At 48.1% G+C, this 27,375-nt stretch overlaps 2 protein-coding genes across 2 annotated transcripts; one reads left to right on the top strand and one right to left on the bottom strand.

The window, feature by feature from the left end:
- Window positions 1–268: 268 nt before the first annotated feature.
- FBXO11 (F-box protein 11) lies at window positions 269–25,488 on the bottom strand. Its single transcript, XM_077638059.1, has 12 exons — window positions 25,266–25,488; window positions 24,011–24,040; window positions 18,979–19,224; window positions 17,530–17,840; window positions 16,172–16,456; window positions 14,676–14,894; window positions 14,069–14,476; window positions 11,145–11,482; window positions 9,739–10,178; window positions 8,813–8,921; window positions 4,656–4,754; window positions 269–2,334 (listed from the first exon to the last, which is right to left on the bottom strand). The coding sequence occupies exons 1-12, from the start codon at window positions 25,363–25,365 to the stop codon at window positions 2,205–2,207; spliced, it is 2,715 nt and encodes a 904-aa protein (XP_077494185.1). The 5' UTR covers window positions 25,366–25,488; the 3' UTR covers window positions 269–2,204.
- A 450-nt stretch (window positions 25,489–25,938) lies between these two features.
- LOC144104852 (BLOC-1-related complex subunit 8) lies at window positions 25,939–26,943 on the top strand. Its single transcript, XM_077638063.1, has one exon. It carries the CDS (start codon window positions 26,227–26,229, stop codon window positions 26,773–26,775), a length of 549 nt encoding a protein of 182 aa, XP_077494189.1. The 5' UTR covers window positions 25,939–26,226; the 3' UTR covers window positions 26,776–26,943.
- The last annotated feature ends 432 nt before the right edge of the window (window positions 26,944–27,375 follow it).

Raw genomic sequence — 27,375 nt, 5'->3', positions numbered from 1 at the left:
CTGATGGCCATAAACACACATACCCCCACCGCTTGTTAGGTCTTCTGTGGTGCACATTCCTTGCGACCAGGTCATTTATGCTTGTGGATGACCTCAAGCATTCGCAGTGAGCTAATCTACATAGCTGTCGCAAAAAAATATAGCGAAGTTTGTCTCCAGCGACACCACTGCAAGCACATGCATAGATCCGTTTGCTGCACTTGAGCCAGTCGAGTCCCCACTGCTGCACCATGCTCATGACAAAGACACAAAAGTAGCAGCACCAAGAGACAGTGTGGCATTCTTATGTTTATTGTGGGCACCGCTGCACCTCCATCAGCTGCTCGTCCTCCACGCCTGCAGCCTGAAGCGTATACACTCGCATGGTGCAGCACATGGTGGGGCTTGGCTTGGATACGGCACAGCTGCGGCGGCAAAGGGTGCTTTGATCGTGGCACGCATGCAGTGCTCGACTACAAGCCTGGCCGATGTGCTTTGCCTGTCTCCTCTCTCCAGTGTAATGCTGCCGGTGTCTGCACCAGTCATCCTTGCTATGCACGCACGCACGTACACACGCACACACCACGGGGCAAGTGTCCCATACACAAAGAGTCTGTAGCATGTTTAGAACCACACTCGGGGAGTTGACCAAAGCTACCATTGCATAGGCACCATCCTCTTGACACAATCCCATTTTCCCACCTGCCTGCTGCACTTTACACAATACCGGTGCAACACATCAACAAAACACTGTTGGTATGCCAAATATGTTACAAGCAAAATCACTGCACGGTTGCTCACTGCATTTCATTGCCTACGTGTACACAGCAGGTGGAAAAAGGAAAGCGCCTGTCACGAAAAGTGCATTTTTTTTTAAATCCCTTTCCATCCGATACAACCCTCGAGCAAAACCATCAAATGGCAAATGGCCATTTCTCGCGACGTTTCCATGCACCGCTGCGATGGCCAGGAGAGGCTTATGCTTGTCAGCATTTGGCACCGTTTGTCACGCAGCACTTCCTAGAAGCACTGACAGCGACACACACTCCTGCCACGGTGCAAGAAACCCCGCACTTCACTCACAGGACACGTTGCCCATCTGGTAGCTCTGCCTCTTGTACATGTGCGGCAAAAGCTGGTCTGCCATTCGCCAACCATTGCTTTGATTGCGGATGAGCTGCCTACGCCTTTCTCGCAGGGACAGCAGCAAACCAAAGATGCAGAACATGCACATCGCCAAAATCACACTGGAGCCTAGCACATACAATACGCAAGCAAAACAGAAATGCAATGATCAAAACTCCACTATGAACAGAACACATTGTTGAGTAAAAAACAACAAAAACATAACAAAATGTGCCACCTACTGCTGGCTTCGACAGTCGGTGATGTTTTCTTCTTTTTTTCCCTCCCGTATTTTGTCACCTTTACATGTAGCAAACAAACGCACTGCTTCAACCAAAGCCAGTCATCGAAAGCACAAGAAATGAAGCTCTCAGATAAAAACAAGCTCTTGCAGTTGCAGTCCTGTCAAAAAGAATGGGACAAAAATAATAAACAATTTAAAAAAAAAACGGGAAAACAAAATGCTTGGTGGTGGTGGTAGTAACAGTAGTAGTAGCACTTGAAGGGGGCATGCAAATATAGTCACCACAAACACAACACTTCATTCACTCGGGGGGAGAGTAGTAGTAGTACCGGGCTGTGCGGGCACTGTCGACTCTGGTTGTTGTGTTGGCTGGGCGAGTGGGAGGGGGAAGAAAAAGCTGGCCTGGCACAGCTGAAGTCTCTTGATTTTTGCGTTTTCCCCCCACCCCCTTCCAAGTTCGGTAGTGAGAGAGAGACGGCTTCTCTGCGTGACACTCGCGTAAGGGAGGGAGGGGGAGGCAGTGATGGGGATGGTGGTGGTGGGGGGAGAGAAGATACAACTCTCACACACAACACAGTAGTGGCGTGGCGATACAAAAGAACCACACACGCATGCACGCGCGCACACACACGTCTGTTGTGGTGGGGAGGCCAACTGCATAGCGCGACAGAGCCAGCTGTCGGGGGAAGGGGCTCTCCACCCCCCCAATAAATAGAAAGGGCGGCGGCAACCGGGCGGTTCTCTCTCTCCTCCTCTCTTTTGGCACTTTGGTCAGTTTACACACCCTGCAGCACGGCGCACGACGCACACACACACACCTGCAGCAATCAGAGTCCTCCGTCTGTCGTCGGGTCTCTCAGTTGACCAGCAGTGTGTGCGACTCCATCGGAGCGGCCGAGTCGTACAGGGTGTCCGTGTCCTGCGTGGGCTCCCCCTGCAGCTGACACTGGTTGCTCAGTGTGCCAGCACCACAGTCACAGAAGAACCTGCAACATCCATCAGCAATGAGCCAGGTAAGCAGCAGCTATCTCAGCAGCCCAACTACCGTACGTCCAATGGAGGAGGTCTCTACCACTGACTACCAGTCAACCGTGACCCGTGCAATCTGTGGCCACCTTTTATCCCCGCAAGAAGCAGATGCTACTTTAAATCATGCTTCCGCAAACTTCCTCATCCCATCCGTGCTCACCCAACTCCACCTCCTGCTGCATGCGCCTTCTCTTGGAATACACTATGTTGCCCTGAAGGCCCCCCTAAGGACGACACCGTGTGGTAAGTGGGCATTTAAACAATTTTCAGCATTACCCCTATACCAGATTTGCCTGCCTGTGTCGGCGATTCCCTTGCAGCCGAAGCATTCAAGAATGTGCAGGCGGCAGCACTAAGCGACTCTTCTGCACGTACATGCACACAGTAGTGTGCTTGCCGTGCAGAACTTTATTATTCAACTGGAGTTCAAACTAATGGGATCAAATTGTATTGTGACACTGCAGGACAGCTGTAGAGACCAAATGCAATGATGAGCCGTGTACATCCAGTGCCAAAAGATCGCAGGACGCGAAACTTGTATATCATCTTACTTCCCACAGCATCTGCAATGGAAAGGTGTACTGTGTTGCTATGAACTGAACAAATCAACTCCTGCCTATGCACCCAGGCAGTGCAGCTATTCAGGTTGTAGGTAGGCCACCTGCCCTGCAGGATTTTGGCATCAATAGTAGACAGCTGAGATTCTTCGTAGATTCGAAAGTTAGTTACCATGCCTTTGTAACGCGACATTTCATTTGTCATTTCATTTTTATTAACACTATAAAGATGTGGGCAGGCTCTGGCAAAAAGCGAACAATTTTCGCTTGAAGACCACCCAAGCCCCCCAGTACATGGCATACAGCGAACATATAAGCAAAATAAAATATTAACATATCAATTCCTTCTCTGATAATAGTGCATGAGCAACATAGCATACATGGCATACAGCAAGCACACAAAAATAAAACAGGAACACATATAATTCATACATGAGCAACAATAGCAAGAGAACAAACAAATGAACAAGTTATGTATCACCCTTCCGCCATTCATACTTGATGAGCTACGACAGGAATCTGGCTTTGATGGAACGGGAGCTACATTTTTCCATCTGTACGTTGCTGGAATATGCTGCTTAGGGGATTTAACAGTCGCGGTGTAGTAGAACACAACATCTGGCGCCCAAGTTGAGTTCTGGAGTGTGCCAAAATTCTTGGCGTCGAAGTAGGTAAGTGGGAACATTTGCCTTTAAATCGGCTAACTGCAAAAATACATCCTAGTTATTTTTGACAGACTTTTTGTATGAAATACTTAAACAATATATCAAATAAATTGTGTACAGGAACAACACTGAAGCGTTTAAATAGTCCCTGAGTATGGGCATAAAAATTCACGTTTGAAATACAACGAACTGCCTTTTTTTGCAAAAGGTATATTCTGCCAACGTTCCTCTGTGAAGAGTTCCCCCAAACTAAAAAACAGTAACTGAGATAGATTCTGTGAAAACTAGGATCCTGTGAAAGGAGTGTATGGTGGTGAATACATCTTTATTAATCTATTTTTGAAGGGCCTGGGCCACCGATGGCACACAACAAGAGTGAAACTGACGTAAGCGACATTGTCAGCTGGTTTCATAGCATTTTATTAGTTCTAAAATATTCCATGCTCCATGATGTCAGTCATAGCACAGCCGCCAATTGGAGTGCCTTATGGCGAATGCCGCAAGTACTGGTTTATGCCGCTGCGCACAAAGAATGCCACGAATCCATTAAGCGCTTGGCGCAAGTGCTAGTTGCACCGCTACGCACAAAAAGTGCCACAGATTTGTGAAGCAGCACTTGGCCCATCGGAGCTCACCGTGCTTTCCCTTTTAATGCATTTTCCTCCTTACTCGTGTCAGTTACGCTGTCAACACGAACACCACAAAACAGGGAAACGTGCCCTTAACGCACCACAGTAAAAGCACCAGCTAGCCTGTGTTCAGAGCTACTCAATTCACACATGGGCGGGCAGGACACTGCTTGAAGCTACCAACAGCGGAGAGCTATGCAAGTTCAACCCTGAGCTGAAGCATGCAGCAGGGCTAGACCATGACTTGCTTTGATGTGCTGCACAAGTTGAGAAAAAATGACAGAAAAGGACACTGCCTGTGTCGTTTTCCATCCTCGATTTTTTTTTGTTTTGTGTCTGTAATGTGTAACGCACATCAAATCAAGTATTGTCTGATCGACTAGGCCCAGTTCTTCCTCTTCTAGTGCTAGAACAGGAAGAGGCTCACCTGTCGTGCCGTATGAACTCTACCTCGTGGCCTGAGTGACACGTCTTGATGCAGTTGACACAGATGGCGTTGCGGTCTGTCGTGTTGCAAGTCTTGCAACTGCAACAGCGACAAGAATAAATCGGGGTCATCAGGACATGCGCCCAATCTGGCACTGCCTACCAAGCTAGAGGCTGCCTCCACATTCCTGCTTGTGCCTGTTCTCTAAAGTGAGAAGTACGGTTCAGCACTTCAAAGCAGAACCATATTTGCAAATACAGTAGACTCTCGTTAATTCAAACTCGAAGGGAACCCAGGATTTTGTTTGAATTATCAGGAAGTTTGAATTATCGGAAGTTCTCGCATATATGACTCTCAGCAAGATTACAGCGCACATTACAATTAATTATCCACTTAAATCATATTTTAAACATTTCACTCTTTAATTACACAGTAAAAACAGAGCAGAGGTGAAGGATCCAGAACAAGTTTAATGGAAATCTATGGCTGACTAGACCGTTTGAAGAAATCATGAATTGTTGATTGTTTTTTCTTTACATGTGCATTAAGAACAAAGTTCTCTATTCCATTAAGAGCAGCCAGTTGTTCTTGAGAATTTTCTTCTACAGTCAGAAATTTGCGGACCTCGGCAAGGTAGTGGAAGGCCTGTGCTGCTGTCACAGAGGATTGCTCTTCTGATTCCTCTTCACTTTCACTGCTGTACTGTGCTGGCAGCACCTCAGCCACCAAGTCGTCCAGGGTGTCTTCCCTGCACACGCAGAGGTTATCATCGGCAGCCGCAAATTCACCGAGGTCAGCAGCTATGTTGTGTGCTTGGAGTGCAGAAAGCACTAGCCTTGCTTCATCGCTCTCCCAGTCTTCACCTTCATTTCGAGCGCAGTCAGGCAAGGTATCACTGGTGTGGCCTGGTATGCGGAAGGCATGCTGGAAGCAGTTCCGTATCGTTGCCGATGTTACTGCACTCCATGCGTCGGCTAGCATTCCCACAGACGACAGCAGTGTTACGCTGTACGACATGGAATTATCCATGCATATTAGCATCCTCTTAAGGAGTAGCTTTCTGTAGTTCATCTTCAGACATTTGATTACCCCCTGATCCAGAGGCTGGAGGACAGCTGTTGTGTTTGGAGGGAGGAATTCAAGACGAATTGCCTCCAGCCTCTCCACGTCACCGTGAGCGGGACAATTATCCACTATCATCAGCACTTTTCTTTTATCGCGCTTAAACCGCAAGTCAAGTTTCCGCAGCCAATCCTCAAACAAAGATTGCGTCATCCATGCACGTGTATTTGCTGCATAAGAAACGGGAAGAGTTCGGACGCCTTTAAAGCATCTCGGACGCTTCGATTTGCCAACAACGAAAAGTTCGGGCTTGTGACTACCATCCATATTGGCACAAACCATGACTGTGAGCCGCTCCTTGCTCAGCTTTCCGCCGGTGCAACGTTCCCCCTTGCGACACAATGTTTGCTGAGGAAGGCACTTGAAGAACAGTCCCATTTCGTCAGCATTATAAATGTCAGCCGGGGAGTATTCAAGCAGTAGGCTCTGAAGACGCGTCTGCTGCCAGTCGGTAGTAACCGCCTCATCGACCGCTGCCGCTTCTCCACTTACTGTTTTGAAAGTGAGGCCATGTCGCTCCTTGAATCGCGACACCCATCCATCACTGCACTTGAAGTCTTCAATTCCAAAGCGCAAAGACAGTTGTTCGGCCTTCTCTCGCAGGATTGGTCCACTTACTGGTAGACTGCAGCTCCGAGCGCGCTTCAGCCAAAGAAAAACTGCCTTCTCAAGCTCCGGATGCGCCGCCTCCCGAAGCCTTTTTCTGTCGGGAGCGAAATGGCCTGCGTTGTTTCGCAGCTTGTCTTTCGCTTTCACAATCGTTGTCAGCGTACTTTTTGTGATTTCATACTTCAATGCCACAGAAGTCTTCTTCGCTCCAGCCTCAACTTCTTCTATGACTGCCAATTTTTCTTTCACAGAAAGGGTTCGGTACTTCCCCCGCGGAGACATGATGCTACCAACGCGGGCGACCGACCAGGGAAAGAAAAGCGCGAGCGGTCACGTGATTCGGAATCGGCCGATGCTACTCGCGTCACTTTCGCACCTTTTTTTTCCCCTTTTCTCGTGCTCTTTGTTTTTACGTCAGGTTTTACGTCAGTTTTGAGCGTTTTGACAAACGCAGGTGGACAGTCGTCATTTCCACAAGTTTTGAGGGTTATGTGTTTTAATTTCGAACTTCCTGCTTTGAACTGGCTAGCAAGCATGCCAGCAAGCCACGGAAAGTTGAGCAACAATGTGCCCTTCGGGAGGCTTTTGTTTCGAACGTTTGTTTGTTGGGCTCTTGTTCGCTTTCTTTTATTTTTTTAGGCCATAGTGCGCTTATTTTAACATTGTGGTGATATAAGAAGTCAGATTTTTCACCAGTGGTGGCAACGATAGCCGATAATTTTCCGGTATGGACAAGCAAAAAGTACGAATTAACCGAATTGCGGTGTTTGAATTAAGCGGCCTTAAAATACATTGAAAACATGGCGAACCAACCAAAAATTTGATTTTTGTTTGAATTAACCGAAAGTACGAATTATCAGAGTTTGAATTATCGCGAGTCTACTGTATGTGCTTTACGCCCCACCCCAACCTAATGAAATTGGAAACAATTTGTCCCAAGAGGCTGCAAACTGTTCACAAGGAAAGATAAAATAACTAGTCTGTGCTTCTAGGACTGCCCGAGGTCAGACTCAACGCCTGAGCGAAAGTGTGTCTAGTTTCTAGCATGTGGCTGTATGGCTGATTTGATGCGCCAAGCATACTCACGACACCGTGGCCTCTCAGAGAGACACCGGGTTGTGCAGCTCAACTCACCCACTGCATTGGTTCAGCAGCTGTAGTGCCCCACTGCCGAGTGCAAGCTCACGGGTTCGATCCCGGGCCACACCAGCCAAACTTCAACGGGGCAAAAGGGAAATACACTAGTGCACTGAAATTTCTGTGCATTATAGAAGCGTCTTAGGTCATTGAAATCATTACAAAGCTCCCTACCCTTACTCTCAGCTCAAGTCTAACTCTAGCATTAAAAAAGCACGTCAACATTCCACAATGCTAAACGGTCGCTATTGAACTAGCTTGCCAAGGCGGACAGGATGCTTATCCTGTTGTTCTTTCACACTGGGGTACGCGGGCAACTGTACAGTGTGCTGCAGCTCTTGGCTTCAATTATGAATGGTTAAAAATGTACATGCACATGCAGCACAAAGCGTACAGAAGCAAAAAAAAAAGTTATTAGTTCTTTCACTGACTAAATTTCACTTTTCCAGCGCAAGTTTTTAGCTAAATTCTATATTATGAATTTCGGCTACATCAAACTGTGTTACCATTTTTGTTTGACTGTATTTCAGCCAGATTCTTGCTCTAAAACCAAATGTGCGATGCAGCCACAGGTCGTGCCATGAATCAATTTTGCATTTGAGTACCGCAATACATGCTGCCTGATATGTGCCATGCAAGGCGAGGCCAGAGTCCGTTTCCCAGGTCACGATCACTGCCATGATCTCATAACAGCATGTGCAGCATTCAGGAGTTCAGCGACAGATGTGCAGGAGGTTTCAAGCTCATTCACTGTGCAACTTCCCTGCTAGCACACCCTCAGGTAGCACAGGTCTGTGCTGCAGCACTTTCCTAGCATAAGTGTGGTACAAGCACAAGCGAAAAAGTGAGTAAAGCAAACCCCAAAGCACCTGAACCCACAATCACAAGTGAGCGAAACGGAAACATGAGTTACAACTGACAACTTGTGAACTGGGCATGAATGACAAGAGTGCAAGCATGACGGTCTCTCATGCCAGAGTCTCTCCGGTCAAAGTTGCAACTGGTTGTTAGATTTATCCAGTAATATTACCTGGCATATTTTGGGATCACTAAAATTATTTTAATAAAATGAGATTCCAAATAAACAGGCTCCAAATTAAACAGAGGTTTTAGCATTGTTTTTTGCTTATCACGTCCCCGTGAGAAGCACCGAAGAAATTTCTACCAACCTCTAGCAAAATTCCTACCAGATTCAAATTCAATTCACTGGGAGCTGAAATCTGCCTACACAGCCTAATAACGGACTCCAGTCCAATGAGTGGAAACGAAGCCACAAGAAAGCAACTTACCGGTAGAAGTCATGCATGGGAAAGCTCGTGTAGCTCGAGATCTTGTACAGGCACTGGCCACTGGTCACAGCCTTCTCGACAGCGTTGTGGTTGTCGAAGATGCGGTTCCCTGGATCAAGAAGACACAGAAAGAACTTCCCCATCAGAGCAGCGCTCACATAGGCACTCTCAGCCACTTCAGTGCAAGAAATCTAGAGAGACAGCCACACACTTGTTTCAACAAAGGCCGCCCTCCAGACAAACAAACATTAGAAGAAGGCAAGGAAATGAAATACATGCGAGAAAGGGTAAGAAAAAGGAATTCAGGGCACCTTTGGTAGGCGTAAATTGCGTGCTCATTTGTAAGAGAAACTGAGTGCTCATTTTATTAAAACTACACGTACCTCAACATTCAATTATATCAGCACCAATGACGAACCTACATCTCAAACTGCATCTATGCTAAGTAGTTGTGACTTTACCGCACAACAAAGCCAAAGCAAAACCCGTTTCATAGGTACCTTAGCCTAGAAAACCTACAAAACCAATGTAATGTCACTTCATTTATGACATGCAAAAGACATGCAGAACATGCATTTGCTTGCCATACATGCCTTTTTGCGAAGACCACATTTTCTGCAACAACTGCCCTGAAATCAAGCCCATAGACAGCCAGATTGGTCTGCCACTAGAATGGCGAGTCATCGGTGCCATCAGCTGAATTATGTTTAAGCAAAACAAAGTGAGGCCTTTTAAATACTCTCAAGCATCCCGGACTGCGCCAGCGACGCCCACCATCTCCGAGTAAACTTCCCGAACCTCATCTTTCCACGTGATATTCGGCGAACCCCAGCTACATTTTACATCCCCAGGAAGCCATTCTGTTAGCTCCGACAAACCATAGGCCGTCTGTTCACCACAGGACATGCACAAAATGAAGCGGGCACCTTTGAGGATTGGCTGGACGCCGCTTGCCAGGCACAGTCCCCCAAAGCGATTGTTGAAGATCTGATTGAACTCGAGAGTGGCAGTGGCATTGTTGGTGATCTCGACGCCAGCTGCCAGGCCATCAAAGATGCGGTTCCGCCGCAACACAGGGTGACTCTGGGTTGATATGAGCACGCCGGCCTGCGCGTTGCGAAAGATGTCGTTCTCTTCGAGCACACCCTTGCCGCCGTTAAAAATGCAGACGCCCCCGTCACGACCGTCGTAGATCTTGTTGCGTCGCAACGTGGGGTTGCTGTCTGTTTTGATCCAGACACCTGCCATGGCATTGTCAAATATCTCGTTCTGTTCAAGCACACCCAGGCCGCCATTGTAGACCAGCACGCCACCGTTCTGGCCACCCCAGATTTTGTTCCGGCGAATGATGGGGTTGCTGCCCGTCCTGCACGGTTAGGGAAGAAGCCATGCCAGTCAGGCCAACCACCAAGTAGCTAGCTCACAACATCTAAGGGCCCACAGCGAATTTCTATTACGGCTGCATGCCTACACAAGACGTATAGACCTCCTGGTCATGCCTTATTATCATTTTCCAAAAATCTGGCAAAAGCAGCCAGTACATAAGTAGATGTCGCATCAGTGAACGAACTGAATAACCAAAATGAGTATCAGCCTGCTGGTAACCCATGAATTAATTCAAACGCATACAGGCAACAAGGACCATGAGTGCCGCACCCTATACGTAGAATGCATTTTTTCAGCGCGAAATACACAGGACACAGAGAGAAGATACACGCAGGACAAACCCTAGTGTCGGACGTGTAGGTGTCTAAACAACAGATTGCGAGAACACCGCAGAGCAGTCGAGTCCCGTGCAAAGAGCAGCCACCTGGCTGAACATTGTAGCCGATGCCCTAGCCCTACCAGACCATCGTGCACTCCAGCGTTGAGCAACACACGTGTGCTAAGCAGCTTCAAGCAGCAGAACACCAGAGAAATTTTTGAGGCCCTTGAGATATACAATGATGGCGATAAATGCATTAGCACTGCATCTGCTATGTTATCTTACAAGGAGGTGCGTTATCTGAAGACTAGAATGACACATGTGCCTAGGTGAAACTGCTGGAATGTTAAACTGCGCTAAAGCGGACGCAAATGTGTGGGGCATGCGCTTGCGAGCTGGGGCTTCAACCCTTGCTGTGCATTATTTCTGTTTGTTCCAATAAACCACCAGTTGAAGTTTCGCGCTGAGAAAAGCATTCTACGCACCAAGACCAACTAGCCCGTCTTTTACTTTAACAAGTGGCACTTGAGGTGCATGTTGTTAGGTCCTTGAGGTCTCTGCTCCATGGAGTCACACTACAAGCAACCGGCTTCCGGAAGAATACAGGGACGCGGCAGGCAGACGCACCTGATCTGGACGCCCGAGTAGAGGTGGTTGAAGATGTCATTCTCCTCGAGGCGCCCATGGCCGTTGTCATAGAAGTAGACGCCCACCTGCTTGCCCGAGTGGATGCGGTTCCGCCGCAGCACGGGCGTGCTGCCCGTGGTGATCCACACACCGGCCAGGGTGTTGGCGTACACTTCATTCTCCTCAATGAGGCCCTGGCCCTTCTCGTGCACGTAGATGCCCCCGTGCTGGCCGTGGTGGATCTTGTTATAGCGCACAATGGGGTCGCTGCTCGTCCGGATCTGGATGCCCGCCAGCGCGTTGCCGTGGATGTTGTTGTGCTCGATGAGACCACGACCCTGCATGCGGGAGGAATGTCACTGCTTGCTCAATTTCGCCGCAATGGTTCTCCAAACTTTCCACTTAGAAAACTAGTTCAGATTCCAGGCTCCTATGTAAGCCCCCATGTTTCAGCAATAATCTAGTCGTGCCCGTATACATGGCCACTGTTTTCCCATTATTCGAATGGGATACCACAGGGATACCACAATTTCATTTTTCCTCTGTTGCACAGTGCAGGACGCTAGTAAACATAGACTACTACATAAAATTTGCAACTGAATTCCTTCTCTTATGTATAACATTTACACGAATATAATGCGAGTCTTTTTCCTCACTTCACTGGTTTCAGAATGCACCTGATGTTAATTCAGAACTTTTTTTTGCTGCTCAAGATAGTTGCAGCAACCTTCACCACCAGACAAGCAGCAAGGAAAAGCCAACTTTTGGATGGCCTATGGGCTGCACAATGCAAGCAAAGCCCCAAGGGGACGAAGGAGAGGGTGGCTAGAAACTTGGAAAGGCAGCAGCATGGTCGTACAGAAAGAGAAGGCATTGAAGCAGCTAAACACAGTAGGAAAAGAAAAGAAGGGCCAACGGACACAGGCAGCAGGCAGCACGAGACACGGGGCAGCGGTATCACAGTAATGATGGCGGCATTCAGACTGCTTTGCTGCGGTTGATGACGACATCATGTGCATTTGTGAAGTGTTGCCCCTCATATAATGTCAACATGGCCATTCCTTCTGTACTTTTGTGTGCCACCTGTTTTTTAACACAAGCCTTTTATACTTCATATGTTGTTGGCTTGAGCTGTGGTCATACTACAAATGTAATACAGTAAAACCTTGCCGATACGTTTTTAAAAAAATGCAAACACCACATTATCCAGGTAAACGTATGATCCAAACTGCCCAGTTGTGAAGAGTGCAGCTGTTGAACAAGGTACAAAGACACGTACAGATATTGTCACTTATAAAAATTCAATTAGCATTCCTAAGGGCAAGGTTTGAGCAGCTCCTTTTCTAGCAGTCACAGAACTCACTCCATTTTTGTGTTGTCTTGACGGGGAAAGTTAGCAACGTATGGTTCGTTTACGGCAATGGCAAAATTATCAGTCTCTTCCACATTTCAGGATGATTCACCCCTTGCACGAATGCACAGTGGGGAAGCCACCATGCGGCTGACTGTCGCAGTGTTTTTGCTCGGCGTTTCCCAGGCCCATTTTGCTCCTAAATGATTTTCCTCTCTGCCCTAAAGCACCCCAAAGAAGCCGCTGTGTTTCTGCTCTTCACGTCGTGCCCTTCAGGCAATGGCCCACTCAAATAAAAGCACTTTCCTTTTTTTTTGTGTGTGTGTGGTTCGCCCCTTTGCACCAAGGCACTGCAGAGAGCTACAACACGAGGTGACTGCCACTGCATTTCAGTTTTTCCATGTCGCATACTCCCACGTTCAGCCTAATCGTGTGCACACATGCAGCTGGTCGCTAAGCATATTATACAACCAGGATTTGTCGAAATTTTGAACGCAGTATCCAGGAAATTGTGCCCCCCAGGAACGTATAAATGGAACAAATACAGTTGACAACCAATTTTTCGGACTCTCTATACTCTTATTTCATACACCACATGCAACACACATGCAGGGAGGTGTGTTACTCCGCGCTTGTTTTGTAGCCGAGTGGTCTAAGGCATGATTAAGTGACAGCGTAATATCAGGAAAAAGAGACCATTTTATCAAGTTAATGACAAATGTATCGCGAAATAAGCCTCCAGGCAAAGAATTTTATTTTTGCAACTCGCTGCAAATAATGTCAGAAAAATCTAGCAGTTAGTTGCTATGCATCCAAAATGTCAGGCGCTCTTATACACCGGCACTATGGGCCGTGTCGTGGTGCTGCGAAAAAGTATGAATAATCAAGCAGCATGTCCGAAAAGTCAGGGGTCCGAATCTTGGCACATTGACTGTATAGTGTGTATCCCTATGGGACATTTTTATTGCCCACAATTTTGAGCACATGAACCAGGAGCATATCAACGAGGCTTTACTGTACACATTTTTAAAATTTTCGTAAGGTCCCAAACTCCCCCCTTGCACTACAATATATTCGTGGTCGCGTTATATGCACATAGATACGATAGCATCGATAACAGCAACTGGACAGTGACCGTGACGTCACACATACCTCCGCGGTAATGTGAAGCACACAAAAATTTCCGATTTGTTCCAACTCTTATGCTAGCATTTGCCATAAGCCAGAGAGAGAGTGAGTGAGCAAACAGCTACTACATGTCACTTTTTTGCATGCACTGCATGACCTCACGCCTACTTGAGATGCACACACCTCCAGCGACTTTTGTCAACACTCTCAACACCATGCCTACAGAATTAAGTCTTCAATCCTCGACCCTAACTGGAAAAAAAAAAAAAAAATATTCGTGTCCTTCCCTGGGAGCCATCCAAAACGACCTCTTTCATATGTTTAGCCACCCAATAGCGTTCTACAGACACCCCCTTCACTGAACGAGTGTTTCATTTCACAGGTGTATCTTCCCTGAACTTCTCGCTTTCAGTTTCGCATCCACCTGAACAACAAACAAGGTTACCTCGCCAAATATGTAGACGCCGCCTTGGTGGCCATTGTAGATGTCATTCCGTCGAATAGTGGGGTTTGAATGGGAGGTGATCCAAACACCAGCGAAGTTGTTGGAGTGGATCTTGTTCTCCATGAACTGGCCCCGGCCGTTCTCGTGCACGTAGATGCCCCCCGTCTGGCCATGGTGGATCTCGCAGCGCACTACCGTCGGGTTGGCGCCTGCCTTCACCTCGAAGCCCGCTATGCGGTTGTTGTGGATGTCATTGGCCTCGAAGTAGCCCAGGCCGTTGTCAAAGGTGAACACGCCCACATCTCGGCCGTGGTGGATGTGGTTGCGCCGCATGATCGGGTTGGCGTGATTCTTGACCCACACACCGGCCAACGCGTTGCGACTGATCTCATTCTCCTCGTAGATACCCTGTGTGTGAGAGAGATTACCAAGCACATTAGAGAGGGGACACTTTACATGATGAAAAGGAAATGATGACAACACATGCTTGACAAAAAAGCTAGCACATGCTGTGGACATGTTGGGTTATGAAATAACCTTGATCCTTTCACTTAACATCAGCTCACCATTCCCTATAGCACTTCCGCCGTTGTGTGCTGGGGCTCACCTGAGCATAGTCTGTGATGTAGAGGCCCACATTCTCGCAGTCAGAGATGTCGCAGCTGCGAAGACAGGGCTCTGCACCAGCCCCACTGACACACACAGCTGCACCAACCACCGATGTGCTCCGGATGATGCAGTGGTCCACTGTTGGCGAACAGTTCTCGTTGATCTCCAGGCAGTAGTGCTTGTGGTGCGGTACGGATGACGTGATGTCTGGCGTAAACTGTACAACAGAAAAAATATAGCACTCAATATCTTCAGAGAATGTAACGCAAACTTACAAGTTCCACTGAATACAAGTTGCTCTGACTCTTGCCTTATCCTCAAAAGTACAAAAGCCTGTAAGCCAAGCTGGAAATAAGTACAGCCGACAACCGATTTTTCGGACCCTCTAGGGACCGCGAAAACGACCGAAAAATCAGGCAGTCCGGAAAATCAAACTTCACCGAAAAAATTGCGAACTTATTGCCATTATGCTGGAGGAAGAGGTCAGATGTGTTGCACACATTCTAAAGCTCCTAATGACTAAATTTCGCCGTGCGACAAGTGCACAGACAAGCGGCGACCGCTTTCACGAGCTCGACTAGAGCCAAAATCGGCATCGTATTCGGCGATATGCACTCTGCGGTGGCTTGTGTATAATGAGGGGCGCCTTGCCTGTCATCAAAATGCCAGTTATTTACGGTTTTACAATAGAAAAGTCAGGGTTGCGGTGCGTTTTGCCGCGGGTACACTGACCTCGCTTTAAAATGCACCACCATTTCCTCTTGCGCTCACTGTCTCCGTGAAGCCGTATGCCTCCCACACGCTTCGCTGCTAACTCTTTCCTTACTTGAAACGAAAGACTCAGCACAGATGAGTTCCGCGAACTCTGACTGCATTTAAGAAAGTTCGTGCGGCGGAAGAAGTTCAAGAACCGTATGAATTAGAAACCACGCGGGCGCAATGTGCCGACTCACGCAGAGTTTCAGTATCGCAAGAGGGCCCCTTTAAGCTTGAATTTCGTTTTTATTTGATCAAGTTTTCGATCTCTCTTGCAGCTTGAAGTAATGAGGTTCCACTGTACATATTATATGGCGGTGAGTGCGAACGAGGTCCGAAAAATTGAGCAGTCAGTTGCGGTGCATCCGAAATTTCAGGCGCTCTTATACATTGGCTCTATGCATTGGCTCTATGGGCCATGTCGCGGTGCCGTGAAAAAGTCCGAATAATCAAGCATGTCCGAAAAATCAGGCGTCCAAATTTCCGGTCGTCGACTGTATATGGTAAGGTGAGCAGGCCTAGCAACCTGTATAAATTTTTGTCGCTGTTGAAATCTGCATCTCTCTCCCCGCTTAAAAATGTTCATCCAGTCCAGCCAATCAAAAGTGAGCATGCAAAGGGCCAGTGATCCTAGATGTTTCAGCATGACCTCTAACTTCTAGAGCAATGCACTGAACTGGTGAACTATAAGTTAAAAAAGAAATAAGACAGAAGCCCCACGTGAACAAAGCCACCCACCTTCAGGGTCAGGTACCCCAGGTAGGCTCCGCGGGCACCCTCGACAAACGTGACCGTAGAGTCAGAGTCACGCTCGAGGATGACGTGCTCGGCAACATTGCCCGGCGCAGCACCAATCAGTGCCACACCAGTGTCGACGATGAGGAACTCCCCCTTGTAAGTGCCCGCGTGCACAAAGATCACTGGCCGGTCAATGTCCTCACAGAAGTTGAATGCCGTCTCAATTGTGTCAAAGTAGCTCAACGACCGGCCACGGTACCGCTGAGGCTGGCCATCGTACTGCGCCTGCAACCACAGCGCCCAGTCAGACAAGACACATGGTGCCAGAGAAAAGAATGCAAGCTCAATTGGTACAGTCTGAAACAAAGTCAAGAAAATATCTGCACATGACTTGCACCGAATGCTCTGCTAATGAAATTTCGGTACTGCCAAATAAAAAACGAAAGCATGACAGCATGTGTCCTCTGTTTTGTGCCCAGCAAGCACATGGGATCCAGAAGAACGCTGCACTGGTAAACATATCTGATGAGAGATGGTTCACATACTACAAAAATTTTTTTTAAAAGCCAGCAACACCTAATTCCATTATGTGTTGGTAATGCAAAAGCATTTGACACTGTTGATGCCTCTGTTTGAAGTGAATGGTGGGACTTGCGAGACTCAGGTCCCTTTTCCCGAGCTCTTCCCATACACCACCTGCCACAGCTGGCAGGTGGAGGCTTCACAAAGACAAACTTTGTCTGGTGATGTCACTTCCCCCCAGCCAATGGGCATTCACTGGTGTGGTGATGTCACGTCCCTCCAGCCAATGGGATTTCTCCCGTCTGGTGACGTCACTGATGACATCACTGCCCACCAGCCAATCAGGATTTTTGTGAACAACAGCGGACAGCACAGAGTTTTTGCTCCAGTGAAGGTTCTATGCTATTGCATAATAAAATCACTGTCAGCATCCATGTGCTTTCACATTGTAGGCATGAAGTGATCACGTGCACTAAGAAGGCGCCAATGCTCTTACCATGCATCAAGGGTTTTAAGCCTTTTCAGCCACAGGGAACCCAACACTTTTGAGAAGGCACCAAGAAATCTCGTGAATCTTGGCTTCTGTGTCTTCGTGCCCAACGTGCATGCAACAGAGAGCCCACACAGCATGGTCCCTAGACATTTTGATTCAATTTACGACTGGGAGCCTAATGAAAAAGTGTGCTAGGAACAATTAGAGTATGATCGGTCCCCCCAAAGTGTGGATAAAAGAAAATGTGTGGGTTGTGGCATGCATGAATAAGGCGCTCAGGGAACCTAAAATGTGCTTCAAAAAACCTCGAGGCTCGGTGCCACAAGCAGAGAAGGAAGTGCACCTGGAAGTGTGGGCGCACGTGGATCCCCCGGTAGAGCTGCCGGAAGCTCTCCTTCCAGGGGTTGGGGCAGTCGGCCTCCTCAGGGGCGACAAAGTCGAACTTGCATGGGGCCGGGTGGAAGAGGGGCAGGTCATACTCAAAGACGCTCTGGTAGAGGCTCTTCCACAGCTCTGTGTCATTGGAGATGGCGTGGAAGCGCCGGCACACCTGGGCCACCCGGCACAGGTCCTGCTCCAGCAGGTACGAGAAGATGGTGAGCAGCACCTCGTCCGGAACCTCCAGAAGCAGGTAGTGGGCCGCACTGCTCCCATCTGGGCACGCACAAGGCAGACCAATCATCCTCTTTCCGTCTCAACAGTAGTATTCAAAAGAGCAGATCAGGAGGATGCGAATTAGTACAAAATGAGCAGTGCCTTGCTTATTTATGTATCCTAAGTGGCTACTGCATAATGAAAGGAAGAACTTGAGTAGCAAGAATTTCAGTCTCAAGCCAGCCATGCTGATTTTGTCAGAGAAAGTTTATCATGAAGGCAACTCCACACTTGGAGGAATAACCAGATAAACACTTGTCACAGGGAACAAAGTAATCATGCATAAAAACGGCAAAATAAGCAGTATTTTCTGGCAGGCTAGTTGGTCCATGCCTGGAAACTTTCGAAGAACTGAGCGAAATAAATAAACAAGGACTCTAGAAGAGACATGAAACCCATACAAAGGCACACAGTAGAGTCTTTCAACTCTTTCATTCGAAAATGACAGAAGACATACTATTTATACACTCAGCAACTGCCCAGCAGGCTTTTTGTGGTTATCAAGCACGAGACTGACAACACTAGACATACTGTTTGCAGCCAAAGTCGTGTTGTGAGCCTGGTGTTTGATAACAGCGATAAACCCACTGGGCAACGCTAAGTGCATAAATTCCATGCCTTCTATCCTTTTCGAATAAATGAGATGGAAGTTAGCTCTGCATGTGTGTGCTTCTTTAGTTTCCAGTCTTCAGTTCATGCTTTTTCTATCACATAATTCTTCAAATTTGGTAAACAAGACTGAACAAACTTTAAACAAACAAATTCACAACACAAATGAGGAAGCATGGAAACAAACTGGCAGGCTGTTTTTGTTAGGAATGAAGCTTTTCAACTGGTGAACGAATGCGTCGCAACCATCAGAAGATGCAAAATCTTTTGGTACTGTGTTTCAATGACCGACGACTAGAAGTGGTCGCAAATGACAAAGTAGGCTGGTACAGGCAGTCACAGATCACACTTTGAAGAGGTGACCCAGGCACAGAAAGGTGCTGCAAGTGGGCGTAGTTTGGGGACTCAGCGAATGACGAGTGACCACAGCAGATCCTATAGACAATGGCAAGAACCAAGCCAGGCCTCATGCTCAAAACACTAACAGAACCGGTGGTGTGGCGCATAGGATGGTGGTGGCTGAACTCACCTTCCGAGGAGGAGGAGGAAGAGGCGCCCTGGGAGGAAGACGGGGTGCGCCGTTGGCGCTTGCGGGGCAGGGGGCACGGGGGCGTCCCGTCATGGGGCAGCTTCCGCCGCAGATCATACGGGGGCTGGTGGCCGCCGCCACCGCCCGCCGCGCTGCCTCCCCCACCGCCGCCGCCACCCTGAGGGCCCCCCACCGTGCACACACCGCCACCCAGCACGCTCACCAGAGTCTGCTCCACGCTGGCCGCTGCAATGACAAAAACAACCAGAAAAAAATACAAATGAATACGCCTAGTTGAAAGCAATGTGACAAACTCCAAACCTACACTGCTATCAGAACAGCAAGGCATGGCTGCCTACAACTTCCCAATGATGCAAAAGCAGCTCAGGCTAAGGGAAAGGGAGTGCCAGCATCAAGGTTGACGGTTTTCACAGGTCTGTGGTGATGAAGAATGCCTGATGATTAAATAAAACAAAATTAAATAAAACAAAAGGTGCACAGACCCTGTTACAAAACAGTGACAATGGTTCGCATAATAACCGGTTCAGAAATGAAGGGTGTCCAACTTCCTTCTACAGTGACAAACACTCGCTTTCCCACTGCAAATCTTTCAGGTCTCTATGCCCTTGCCAGCTGCCCATTCCTGTTTATAGACCCCATTCATTTAACCTTTATAAGTTTAAAAATTTTGTGCAAATATCAGTCATCTGGACTTTGTGCAAGAGTTTAGTTTAAATAAAAATGCGGTTGTGGGGACCTGCACCTATTTCAACAGAACTGCCTGTTGGCAAATCTTTCACTTGCAAGCTGACAGTTTGCATACGCATATTATTTCTATGTCTCATGCCCTCTTCCACTAGCCTCCCTCTTTTCGTTTTTTCAACAGGAAGGAAATTCAAAAGCAGGTTCATGGGCTTCAACTGAAGCAGCCTCACACATGTACCAGATTAGTCCACAGTTCCCCTCACCACCCTGCCCAGCCCTAGCGCCACCATGAGCTGTGGGATGAAAGAAGCGAAACAACATTTATCCAAGCCTAAGGAGAAGATCTGAACAAGTGAAGAAGCTGAAGTAGACACAAGCATGGCAAATATATGCTCTAATTAGAAGGCGGCGGGGGGGGGGGGGGGGGGGGGGGGGGGGGGGGGGGGGCTAGCTGGTGCTTCGTAGTGGCGATATCACGCTAACCGATACAGAAAACACATACAAACAGGAACAGCAGATGTGCGTACTTTCAACTGATTTTACTGCATAGCATGTGACTTTTTTTACACAACCAGAAAAAGCATCGAAGCATTCAAGATCAGAACCACTGGAACAGAATATTGCGCATCGTCAGTAGCCTCGAAGATAGCAAAATCGAAAGGTTGAGGTCTTTGGCCAGGTTATGGGTAGAAGGGTGACAGTGTTCCCTTTGAGATGCAGAAACAATTCACTCTGTTTCACTCTTTCTGGTTCTGTATAAAAAAGTCAAATCCTATCCAATAAAATCAGTTGAAAGCATGCGCATTTTCTGTTCCCATTCTGTGTATGTGTTTTCTGTATCAGTTAGCGTGGCATCTCCACATGCTCTAAGCAAGTTGATGGGACTTTTGCGTGAGTGTAGCCTCTAAATCACAGAAGCTGCGACACAGTGCAAAATGAGACGCTACGAATTCTCACCATCTTTGTGCAAATGCGAACGCGTAAGTACTGTCACATCTAGCGGATGCCTCTCAACTGCATATCCTGCTAAAACTGGCGTAGTGCAGGGGTCTAATTATCACCTCTACTTTTCAATCTGTTTATTAACAACATTCTGAGGACCCCATGACAGACTGGGAACAAATTACGATTTAATATGCTAATAGTGCGCACAAAACGCCCTAGCATTGAAATTTAACGAAATGGTAGCTAGTTCCTTCACTAGGAGGAGGTAACCAATACTACAACAACGTAGATGGTAATCTTATCTTGTACGCAGTGTCCATGTCTGCAACTTGGGTGCTGACCTGGACTCCAAGCTGACATTCAACACCCGGGCTAATAACCTTACACGCTGGAGTTTCTGTGCATTAATTAGGCATCACTGCACGTGCTACAAGGAATTTCAGGTTGAAAGACTGCCTCTTGCTCCGGTACAAAACCCTTGTTTTGTGAAAATTGAATTTCCCCACCGTAGTCTGGAACTCTTTGACAATTACACAGCGTGCCCTGACTGAACATGTACAAAAGCGCTTTATTCGAATTCTCTATGATCGGCACTTAGGTAGGCGATACTACTTTGGATACATCCGCCTGTTGTCGTCCCTAAAGCTTGTTTCACTCTAAACGACGCGATTTCAGAAATGCTTGCATAGTGTATTCGACTGTCCCATGCTGACAGAAGCACTTTATTTGAATGCGCCTGCACCAAATGCCCAAAGCTGACGGCCACACTAAACAGCCGGTGCAAATTGTATATGCCCAATGATACGCATTCAGCACAAGTTTAACTTGTTTACCATGCTTACTGCTGTCGACATTTTTTACGAAAAATAGTTTTACACATTGCAAGCTAGCCTCTCTCTTCTGTTAACTTCTTTTATCACATTTTTTTTCTCCTCTTTGGACGGAGACACAAGCTCACCTAAGCATATCCCCATGTATCTATCCTGTTTTGATATGTGTACAGAGTGCGTAAGCTGACCTATGCTATAGTACAATGGACAGTTGGACGAGTTGGTATGTATTCATTTTGGCTAGAAAGAGCGCGAACTGTTTCTTCGTTTTCGGTCCTTCGTCCGTTCACGCTGTTTCTATCCAACATGACTTATGCTCCCTTCATGAATACTTTATGTATCCCAATGCACCACTGTTCAGGCACAACTGCTGTTTGTGGGTACTTGAACGATTGCAAAATAAAATTCAAACAATTAACTAAAGTGCCGGTTTTAATGCGGGAAAGTGTGGCACTCGAGCACTCTACACAAGTGTGACGCAGTCTGTACATGGTAACTGCTTTTGATGCTACTGACCTGCATTACACAAGGCGTCATATGAGCCCATGGTGCTAAGTAGGATGCTGTTTCTCAGTGGATGCCACATGGTGTGAGCTGACCAGCACATCTTTTTTCGTTATATTTTTTTTAAGAAGCAACATACACTCAAGCCTTTCTTTTCTGTAGCTGGAAACAAGAAGCTACACCTATAGTAAACAGAGCAAATAAAGCAGCCTGTTTGCAACAAGTCGTTTCCAGTTGATGCTTCATGCTTATGCCATTTCACACATTCCTGCCTTCTTGACATCTGTAGTTTAAGAAAACGTGTCAAATCTCTAACCATACATTAAGAACACTGTAGGGACAGCTGGTAAAATCTGGCGCAAAAATGCAGCTCAGGCATGCACATTTGAATGCGTGCATAAAAAAAAAAGCACCGCCATTCTGCTACAAGTGCAGTGTGCTCACATGCAAGCAGTGCTTGTGCGTTTTTTCTCCCTGCATCACAGCACATAAAGCGAGTGTTTCCTACACCATTACGTTCTCTTTGTAAACCTCGCTTCCCCATCATTAAAGTATGTGTTCTTTCAGCGATAGCCACAATGGATTACGAGTTAAGGTACAGCACTTCTCAAAAGTTTGCAGGCCACATGACGTGCAGCTCTGGCACATGCAACAGTCAAAAGGAGCAGTATTCATCAGCCCTCTTCACAGCCTGAGGAGCTCAGCTATGCAACAGGTCTTTCATTTTGCTCTCGGACAGAAGGTAAATCCGATTTCTACGGCACCCTCACAGCTCCCAAAATTCTGACCGCAAGGAATGACCTGCAGTACACCGGCAATGCTGAAAACCAACTCGGTGGTACACTTATCAAAAGCAGCGTACATAAGTGAGTTCAATAGGAAGCACACAATGGCATGATAACATCACATCATCTAATTGTATAAAACATGGAGATTTCTTTTTTTTATTATTTTAGTACAGCATGTCATGCGGTGGGAATGAAGTACTTATTTTCTTTCAGCACAGAAAGGAACACTGGGGGCAAATGAATCTAATTTTTGTCCTTAATAAAAAAAAAATTGACTTATGGCTTTCTCTGGGTATGCTGATGTTTGTCTGGCACCAAAATATGCACTTACTGTAGACAAAATTGCAAAAAAAAATATTTTTACACACTCTTTTCTAAAATCGCAATGCCTACACAGAAAAGGACTCCATGATCAAATTGTGCCGGTGAATCCCAAATGACTTGTGAAATTGGCCAGTGGTAGTGAGAGACGCCTGTTCATCTTTACGTCCTTAGTAGCTTATAAGGGCTCCTATCAATACAGGTCAAATTTAATTTTTCCCCACTGTCCTTTAAAAGAGTGATTAAATTTCGCAGCCAATGATATTGCATGTTGCTCACATGATGTAAGCTTGAAGTTGCATAGCTACTAGAGCATACCGTACCATGTTATGACCAACATTCCAATCCCAGTCACTGCATGTGCTTCCCAAGTGCAGTAACAACTTATGCAACTACTGTTTAAAATTTCACCGCTTGCACCCCCCCCCCCCCCCCCCCAAATGATAATGTTTACTTTCAAAACATTGAGCTCGAAAACATTATGTTGAAAAAATAAAGAACAATGACAGTTAGGGGTGTTTCCAAGGGAAGGTTCTTGTTAGGCATGGGCCCTGACCCCCCGTAGGGCTTCGCCCTATACAACTGCCTCGGGCACCTCCCAAAAGTACTGGTGGAACAGCAATAACAGGCACACAAGTGATTGTGACGTCCTCACTTAGCAGTAACACTGGCCTAGCACTGCGCTTGACACCACAGCTCTTCAGCGATTTCTCCTCGCAAATGTTTTCCGACATCTGTAACTGCCTCCGCAACTTCCACCATCTATGAACATGAAAACCACTTTGCAGACGAGCCGTGGAGGCTGCAAGATCCCAACTCTATCTGAATTCAGCTGCTCGAGGAACATCAACAGGCAAAGTATGTTTACAATGAGCGTCCCAGGACAACGCTCACAAGCAAACGTGTTTACAGAGAAGAAAACGTGATAAAAGAGCTCACCGCACTCCTGAGGGTGGCCAGTGGGCTCATCTGTAACATGAGAAGGTATTTTAAGCACCTTATGTTGCCGAAATATCTGGTATTTCAATAGAAGTGAAATGAAACACCTCTTTGCCCCTTGCATCCAACAATGCATCCCGAAACCCTTTCAGAGGATGGCTCTGCGTAGTTACAATTTTGCATGTTACGTTATAAGTGCTAGTTACGCAGTACCCTCACCATATATTCCACCCGCTAATACGTCTAAAAAAACACCACATGAAGGCTGCGCAGAAATGAAGCACGCGATCTACGTGTTATTGGAAGATCACATCGAGCTTGACGTCCAAGCAAGGGCTATCACCAAGTCTCTCTCGCCTGCCAGGAAGAAAACATTCTTGCGCTAGCAGTGCCACATTAAATGACGTAGTACCCTCCAGCTCCGCTATTTATTCGCGGGGCCGCTCGGCGTTGCGATCGCATCGCGTCACGGATAGTCCTATTCCTGCTCTCTTCACCGGGGCAGCCGATGCGAGCCCGATATGACGCAGTTCCTTTGCTGGGGTTCGGCAAAAGCCGAGTGCAACCATGCACACGCGCATGTGTACGCACTTTCGAGCCACATAACGTGACAGACGCCCAGATCATCAACGCCAGAACAGCTGTTCCCACGCTATCGTCACCGCGACGCCAATCACGCTGCAGACGCCACGCGATTTCGAGCGACCAGACGCGCACTATGCGGATACCAGACGCTTTCAGGAAGACATGTGGCGCGCTTAATGACGCCAGCCGTGTTCCTCCGGCAGATTAGGCCGCGTCGCGTTTCACAAGGCGCAGCAGACGCAACCGCGATCAGCCCGGAAAGGAAGGCCTGCGGTAGGCTTGTAACGGGACGGGACCCGTCTGGCCGAGCACGTCGAGGCCTGAAGGTCCGCTTCGATCGCAGCCGGCGACCACAAGCAAGAATCAATGCCGCCACCGCCGCCACTGTTGGGCCATACCGCGAGCATCGTGCCGAAACGAGCAGTGTCGGCGATGCGATCAGGGCCTCGACGCGATCGGGGACACCCTGGCGGAGCAGCGAGGGACGGGCCCCAGCGGTGCCCTCGGACCCTCAGCCCGGGTCCCCGAACGCGCAGAGACCGTGCCGAGCCGGCCGATAGTCGCTGGATCGCAGCACAGCAGGGACTGACACGAATATGGGGAAAATATTCCTACGGACTAGGCCTAATCATGGCCCAAAGGGGGTCCCACAAAAGCAGTGGTCGCGTACCTTCGTCGAATGCCCTGGACGTGATCGCCGCTCGCTTCAGAGGCTTCTTCCGAGTCCTGCGCACTGTTTGTCTCGGCGGTCTGGCCGCCGCACTGGACATCTTCGGGAACGCGAGGCACCACGAAGATTTCCCCGCACCACTCAACAAAGGCAGAACTTGACAACCACCCCCATCAACCTTGCTGTGAGGCCATTTTCTTGTTCCATGTCGGGAAACATTAGTCTGGCCAATCGCGGCGCCGGTTGCAGTCACGTGACGCATCTTTTGGTTGACTGTCGCAAAACCATGCACAATAGCAGACATACACAACAAAACAAAACCGGAAAGCAATCAAAGTGGATCGAAGGACGTTATCAGAGCTTGCAGTTACGCTCAAAATTTAGTGACAGTTAATTTTCTTTGCATGCACTTCTGTTGCAAGAACTTATTAATGATTCCTGTTTTAATACAAAACGTTAAACACTAAGTTTGACCCCAAAAGTGGAAACTGGCATATTGTGTCGTCATCTGTGGGGATAAAATGTTACTAATAATGTCAAATTAATAAAAGCATTTCTTGTGAAAGTGAAGAAAATTGAAACGCTTGGTGGCACGTAAATTTGCTAGTTCCATCAAAGCCTGTAACCGTATTTTGAAGCAGTGTGATAGGCTTGCAAGCACAGCATTAGTGAGACGTGCCGTCGTAGTCGGAGCAGTCATCGCCAAACATAAACCATAAACCAACGCAGCAGCGAAGTGCATCCTGTTAACGCCTCCCCAGGATTCAGAAAGGCCGGGCGGACCGCGAGCTCCGCAAGTCGTTTGCCATCTCAGGTAGTGCTATCGTTTGTTGCGTGCACGTGTTTTTCACAATCACTCGGACGGCTAGCGCGGTGGCAGCTCTGCGGCGGAGGTGGTCGCCCGTACAAAGGACTACCTGTACGGTTCTTCGCCGAAAGCACTAAAGGATCCGCGCGGAGAATGGCCACCGAAGCTGTGACCGTGGCCGAAGAGGCTCGGCCCAACGTGGACCTCGAGCTCGAGCAGCGCGTCAAAGGCACCTGTGGCCGCATATCGGAGAACGTGCACATCTTCGCTAACGAGCCCTCTTTGGCCTGCTATCGGCTGCAAGAGCACGTACGCAAGTCTCTTCAGCCGACCGTTGAGCGGCGGCTGCAGATGGCCGAGCTGCGCCACGAGCTGCGGGGAAAGTGCTACGACCTGGACTACGCCATCGGCGCCCTGCGCGACTTCCAGCAGAGCCGGCAGCACCTTGCCAACGTACAGGACTTGCTGCGCAACGCGGTCTTCATGAAACAGCAGCTGGCGCACCGCGAGGCCCGCGCGGCGGCCACCGCGGCACAGCAACAGGGCCGCCGGCAGCACTTGCTTCAGCAGCAGCGTCTGTCCCTCGAGCTGCCCCCGACGGCCGCGCGCCTCAGCAGCTCGCCGTCCCTGGGAGCGGCAGACATAATGCGGCTCGGCTCCCAGCGGTCGGCGTCACCCCGGCGTCCCAGCGACCAGCGCTAGCCCCTCCTGAGAATTTGTGTGTAATGAGACGCCCTTCGATAATGACTCGCCGTTTCTGACGTTTTACCTCTCTTCCGGGCTCTGCTGCAGGAGGACTTTCGCCACTGGGCAGCGAAGGACGCAGTCATTGGCCTGCTGCGGCTTTTATTAAAGTACGCGTTAACGTGGTTTTCGTCTCGTGTTACAAAAAAAGAAAAAAACGCTGCCAGCGGACGATGTTGCGTAAGCCACGGAAGGGCGATACATGCATCCGCGACATCATCAGAGTTCTCTTCTCTGATCCCTCAGTGATTGCCAATGGCCCTTGCCGTGTGCAGTGGTACCATACACTGTAGTAGATAGCCCATTGTTGCTCAAATAACTTCCTGTGAAAGCTGTGAGGTGTCCCTTTTGGGTATTTAATTTTCTCGTCTGATCTTACAAGAGGGTACCCATACTGCCGCATGTCTGCATACCCAGGAGGACTGACCACGCAGCGAACATACCTGTCTCGATACACGAGGGAAAAGCAAAAAACAAATTTGAAACCAGTAGTTTGGATGCGGCGCACTTTTCCCCCAATAAGCGGTGTGAAGCTCGACGACGACGTGGAAAATGGCA

This window comes from Amblyomma americanum, chromosome 9, assembly GCF_052857255.1.
Source record: "Amblyomma americanum isolate KBUSLIRL-KWMA chromosome 9, ASM5285725v1, whole genome shotgun sequence".
In the NCBI taxonomy this organism is placed as follows: Eukaryota; Metazoa; Arthropoda; class Arachnida; order Ixodida; family Ixodidae; genus Amblyomma; species Amblyomma americanum.
The sequence above is the reverse complement of the archived record's forward strand: the minus strand, read 5'-3'. Positions and strand labels throughout refer to the sequence as shown.

Excerpts from the sequence above, each read along its gene's own strand:
- FBXO11 (XM_077638059.1), bottom strand. The coding sequence starts at position 25,365 with ATGTCCAGTGCGGCGGCCAGACCGCCGAGACAAACAGTGCGCAGGACT. Across the intron at positions 10,179-11,144 it reads TACTCGGGCGTCCAGATCAG|GACGGGCAGCAACCCCATCA; the intron begins GTGCGTCTGCCT and ends CTAACCGTGCAG. Across the intron at positions 8,922-9,738 it reads CGTCCAGCCAATCCTCAAAG|GGAACCGCATCTTCGACAAC; the intron begins GTGCCCGCTTCA and ends TTCTTGATCCAG.
- LOC144104852 (XM_077638063.1), top strand. The coding sequence starts at position 26,227 with ATGGCCACCGAAGCTGTGACCGTGGCCGAAGAGGCTCGGCCCAACGTG.